We start from the raw sequence: 6,336 nt of genomic DNA, 5'->3' as shown, positions 1-6,336 counted from the left end.
TTTTTTTCAATCAGCCTTTTTTTCACCGACATATATAAGCTCTTTAGTATTAAATAGACTGTTTTCATATATTGTACAACACTGACACAACTATACTGTCGAGTACCCCATATTGCAGCTCCATATAGGGATTGGATTTCACTTTTATGTTAACCATGCTTTTATGGAGCAATTCCTCTAAGAATATATTCTATGGGGCGTGCTAGCGCCCCATTTAGAATATATTCTTAGAGGAATTGCTCCATAAAAACATGGTTAACATAAAAGTGAAATCCAATCCCTATATTTACACTTACGGATGTTGTTTCTATAAGTCTTTGTGATTACAATATTTTTTCTTTGTAAATAAAAAAAAATCATATAAAAGTCGGACACAGTGGGAGGAGGCAATTATTAGAACAGCCAATGGTGACGCTTCACAACAAATTGAGACTTTTTTTCCGCGGTAAAAATAGTTCTGTTTTTTATTATGATATTAACATAAATAAAAAAACATTTTGATAGATTATCAGATTTAATATTGTCAAACATGTTATTTTTATACATTTAACAATGGTAAACAAAGCGTGTTGTTTTATTTTAAGAAACATTTCATTTCATTTCAAGAAAACAGACCGCGACCGAACAACTCGAAGTTCAAAGGTCAATGTTTCCATGCAAGAATGGTAAACAAATCGGTCTGGTATTGTTATATAGTGACAAAACTTTGCAAGTGTAAATATAGTTTATTATAGGCCACACGGTAGCGTCATACAGTATGTACATTTTATGTATCTGCATCCTATAACTCTTTCTTATGATGCATTTCGTTTAGCTCATCTCGCAGGAGTTCGATAAGAATAGATAGGTCGGCTCCTCTTAGGATGGCAAGCTGCATCCAATACAGTCTACATCGAAGAAGGTACAACATTTCGCCGACACTCTGCAAAAAGAAAAAAAAATCTTCAAATTATGTAAGAAATATTTCAACATTTAGTAATTAAGTACGAAATCAATCCACATTCACAACAATATACATGTAACGTTAAACAGCAATGTTGCATTATCGTGTCTCGATCAAGTTTTACCGTGTACATGTAGCTGGATCAACATAAACTTTCACTTTTACAAACTTGTCTGGAACAGGATTAAACTTTTACAAACTTATCTAGAACAGGAGAAAACTTTTACAACATGTCTGGGAAGATATCGACCATTAACAAACACAAACATGTCTGGAACATGATAAACTTTTAACGAATATAGCTGGTACGAGATCAACCTTTTACGAGCATGTCTGGAACAAGAACAAGGTCGTCATTTAAAAAACCTATCCGGAAGAAGGTCATTGTTTTAAACGAAAATAAATACCGAACAAAATCGGTATTTTCAAAACAGCAACACTAAACTGCCCATTGATTTACATTGATGTTGTATTTATCAGCATTTACCTGACTGTCGCGTGGTGTTTGCGTCAATGTACTACTTATCCGGATGGGTTCGAGTCCACTAACCGTTTCGTTCAGTTGGGACGCAAGTATGACGTTGTTTTGGCGAAGAACGCCAATGATTATTCTGTGGTTGATGCCTGAAGATAGTATTGATTGGAGGTGCTGTATCACAGCATGTTCCGCCATGAAACATATCTGGAAAAAGATCAACCTTTCACAAACATGTCTGGAACAAGAACAACCATTTACAAACATATCTGGAACAAGATCGACCTTTCACAAACTTATCTGGAACAAGATCAACCATTTAGAAACATATCTAGAACAAGAACAAGGTCATCATTTGAAACGAAACCTATGTGGAAGAGGGTCCATAATGTTTTACAAACAGCAACACCAAATCAAATGTTGGCTGGTACTCGGTATGTAAATAACTCACAGCCGTATTATGTGTCCAGTGATTAGTATTACGAATTATATCCCGTTTTTTATCAAATATTTCTTTTTCTGTGAACATGATAAACATGTGTCCAAAATAGCAATGCATAAAATGTTAATGCGTCATATTCCCTTACCACAGCGAAGGCTTGGATCGCAGATATCAGAACCTCCACGAGAAACACCTGAAAATATAAATTTGTTTTTATCCGATATCTATCAAGTATGACATATCAATACGTGATACATTGATATCAAAACTTTTTGTTTCTTTTTATAAGATATTTGGTGCTTATGTAACGCCTTCATAATAACAAATAGACAATTTAAACGACCAATTAAGATATGAATTCGAAGGCAGATTAACTTTCAGATCAATAAAGTAAAGGTGGGGTTTCCAGCAGTTTTAATTACCCGGGTCAGCCTAAAGATTTTTATTTACACGTAAGGACCAATCATTTAGTTTAACGAAATTGGAAAGTTTGAACCATAAACTAAATACAAAAATACTACAACAGTAAGTATACCAACGGCAATGTTTTTTGTTTTTGTTTTTGTTTTGTTTTTGTTTTTGTTTAAGCATTTTGTTAAAAAAAAAAACCGTTATTTTTTTCTGAACACATGACATTTCGAATATCTTCCATATTCAGCCTATTCAGAATCATTTCGCGTATAGAAATCTTTATCAGTGACCCTAATACTGCCCAAAGATCACAACGTTACTACTTGTGCATGTATGTCAATGACGTTTTGAACGATAGTGGACATAACAAACCACATGCAACACTCCAAACCTTAATATACAACCCGTATCACGCATACAAGTAACGCGTACATGTGTAGCCCACGTCCTTCAATGATCATCGCTGTTAATTATTATTAGAACGTTAAATACGATATACAATTATTACATGACCGAGAGTGACTAAACAATTCATGGAACAATATACCCTATATACTCCAATCTCATTGGCTTTTTGCCATTACTTTTTACATTTTCTTTAAAATAGCTTATACATGTATGTGCATGATTTGGAATATTATATCAAAACGCCTCCATTCTATTTATAAGATTGTATCCGACGGCGATTTAAAAACCTAATACAGTACCGTTTACTTGGGTATGACAAGTCTGGACTTTTTGTAAACCCCTGACTGCATAGGCTACCACTAGCACATACATATAATGTACAAGCTATCGTATTTGCTTCTTAGGCCAATTTGAAACCCCACCTTTGATGTCTTTTAAACGTTACCTTTTCAGTTAATGGTATGAAAACTTACCATGTCAATGATCGGTGTCGACATATTCTAAATCTGAAAAGAAACGGCAAATTTTGCGATTAGATATGAAAAGCACAGATCAGGGCACGGTATTAGTATTAGTAATGTAAATCGCTTAGATTTCACGAATACTTTACTTCTCGAACTATCATCTTTAGACATTTCCGCGTATACATAATTTCGCGAAGGATGAGATATTGGAATTATGGGACCGCAAGACCCATATCGGTACCCAATAACTTGGTCACGGTCCAAAGGTGTACGGTCTTCCGTACAAACAATCGCGAAAGATTTGAAAGCGCGAGTGACTCTCCTGCTTATTAACCCGAAAACAAATCGCAAGCGAAATATGCATTTAAGTATTTAATAGGCGATTTGTAACTATGATCATGTAAAGGAATCGAACTGTTTAACACTGCGAAATCGAAACTTCCTTTTTGGGACGTGTACTTGTAACAGTGATAACAGGTTGAAGTACTAGACAAAGGCCATTATCTGTGCTGTAGATCGCAAGATCGAGGCCCGCTTAGGGCACGATTCATAAGTTTGTTTTTGCATAATTGGCTTTCTTCTATAAGTATATTTATCATACTCGACTAAGGAAGTGTGTAATTACTATCATGTAATATGTGCATGAGGAAGACATGGAGAACTAATATACACGTATTTAAATGATCTGTACTTGTTGCATGAATATCTCGCATTAGGTAATACATATTGTCATTCACAATGTCAAATAAAGAATCTTCTGTTCTTTCTATTTGTTTGCATACAATAAGTTTTAATTGGCAAATCATTTCAGGTAAACCTTGACGCTTAAAGTTCCGAATAGCTGAAAGAATTGGTTATTTTTGTACATGAATAGATTGGTTTCATGTCTTTTACCAATTCATACACATGCATATATGGTAGAGCTATTGTTGATCAATATCAAATATACGTCATTCGATACCGGTCATGTATACCTTCATACAATAACTAATATACTACATACGCATTCTTACGGAAGCTACTATAAAAAGTAAATACTAGCCGCAATATACCTCTCGGCTAGAGAGATCTTCTCTTTAGCTCGATCGGTTGAGCGTAAGACTAGTAAGCCAGAGTTCCCGGGTTCGATCCCTAGCGGAGGCAGTGATTTAAATTTAATTAATCATGTGCTTTGTTACAATGGCGCCCATGTAGGGACCCGGGGAAAATACTCAGGATTGCTCCACAAGCATCGCTGTTACTCCTGGAAACTCGAGGACGAGATATATCTTGGAGGGGGAGTATGTAACCTTGGTAAATACTAGCCGCAATATACCTCTCGGCTAGAGAGATCTTCTCTTTAGCTCGATCGGTTGAGCGTAAGACTAGTACGCCAGAGGTCCCGGGTTCGATCCCTAGCGGAGGCAGTGATTTAAATTTAATTAATCATGTGCTCTGTTACATACGTACGAATTAGTAAATTCGTAAATACTAATTCGTACTAATACTAATTCGTACGTACAGATTACTAATTCGTACGTACGAATTAGTAATCCATACGTACGGATTAGTAAATCGTACGTACGAATTAGTAGTGCGTACGATTTTTTTTCCATAGTGGCCCTAATACGCTTCCGTACATTCTGACTTGCGCAAGTTGAAAAGAAATCACGTCAGTCACAACAAGGAACCATGATACTTATGAACATACACTGTATATCAAAACTGGTAAGTGAAATGAACATTTATTTATTTCAATCAGTTAAGTATTGAATAACGTAAGAACGTGTTCAATTTGGGAAACGAACGTTGAATTTCTATATGTTTAAAATGTATAAAACCATTTAATTCCTTTAGAATTCCGAAGAAGTTTTTTTTTATGTGATAAGACAGTGCTCACTTAGGATGTTATTTAAGTGCCCCAGCAATGAGGACGCGACTGTAAATTGCACATAGGACTTTACATACTTGTGTGGTGTATAGTGTGTGTTGTATGCTAGGTTCATGCGATAGAACAGTGCTCACTTAGGATGTTTATTTAAGTGCCCCAGCAATGAGGACGCGACTGTAAAATACACATAGGACTTTACATACTTGTGTGGTGTATAGTGTATGTTGTATGCTAGATTCATGCGATAGAACAGTGCTCACTTAGGATGTTATTTAAGTGCCCCAGCAATGAGGACGCGACTGTAAAATACACATTAGACTTTACATACTTGTGTGGTGTATAGTGTGTACACAATATCACGGGTACCCTGTTTCATAGCGAGAGCGCCACCTAGCGTTAAAAAACGCAATCTTCCAATTTTTGCAACTGTATTCGTCTAAATGCCATTCTTAACTTGAAGCAATCGTGTATCAATTACGCATCAGGCATACAGAAATTAACAACGGCAATAAAAATAGGGAAGTAAATAAAATATATTGCAAGGAAGATAATTTAGAAAGTCAGTTAGCATAATAAGAATGCAATAATGTGACACGCATGTTGTAATGTAATGTAGAATTAGTAAGCAAGACGAACTAGAATGTAAGTTAGACACATAGAATTTTGGCGGACACTCCCTTCCATAGTATTACTCGTGTCAGCGATCAAATGTTAAAAACATCTGGTTACACAATTCAAATCAATACCATTTGCTCACCCTTGAATCAATATACAAATTCTTTATTATATTTTTTTTTATGTTTCTTTTATTTTTTAAACATTTTGCATGATAAACATCAAACAGGTTACATTTCACAAGTACAATTATATAATTACTCGCTCACAAATTTTCTTCATTTTCTCATTTGAACAGTTTAACTGATCACACTAATACTTAGATCCAACCCACCTTACATTCACACTTACATACAACATGAAGACATACAGAATCGGACAAAACACAAAGAAACAGCAGAACAAAAACATAACACATATAAAAGAGCTATAGCAAAGAAAGAGACAGAAAAGAGGCGGTGGGGGTGGGGTGGGGGTGGGGGGTGGGGGGGGGGGGGGTGGGGGGGGGGGGGGGGGGGGGGGGGGGGGGGGGTGATGGTGATGGGAAAGGAAAAGATAGGGAAGAGAGGGGGATATTAGGGTGAAAGGTGGTCAGACTTTCGGTTTATATACTGAAACGAAAAAGAAACGCAACATGGAAAATTGTGATTAATTTTGTATTAAATATACATATCTGTATAAAAATCGCGGAAATAAACATGCACCCTG

The 6,336-nt window shown here is 35.9% G+C and overlaps 1 protein-coding gene across 1 annotated transcript; it reads right to left on the bottom strand.

The window, feature by feature from the left end:
- Positions 1-570: 570 nt before the first annotated feature.
- LOC117324830 lies at positions 571-3,191 on the bottom strand. Its single transcript, XM_033880657.1, has 4 exons — positions 3,153-3,191; positions 2,006-2,053; positions 1,431-1,625; positions 571-922 (listed from the first exon to the last, which is right to left on the bottom strand). Exons 1-4 carry the CDS (start codon positions 3,174-3,176, stop codon positions 782-784), a joined length of 408 nt encoding a protein of 135 aa, XP_033736548.1. The 5' UTR covers positions 3,177-3,191; the 3' UTR covers positions 571-781.
- Between the last annotated feature and the right edge of the window lie 3,145 nt (positions 3,192-6,336).

The sequence above is a fragment of the Pecten maximus genome, chromosome 4, assembly GCF_902652985.1.
Source record: "Pecten maximus chromosome 4, xPecMax1.1, whole genome shotgun sequence".
Lineage (NCBI taxonomy): Eukaryota > Metazoa > Mollusca > Bivalvia > Pectinida > Pectinidae > Pecten > Pecten maximus.
This window is presented reverse-complemented; position numbering and strand designations above follow the sequence as displayed.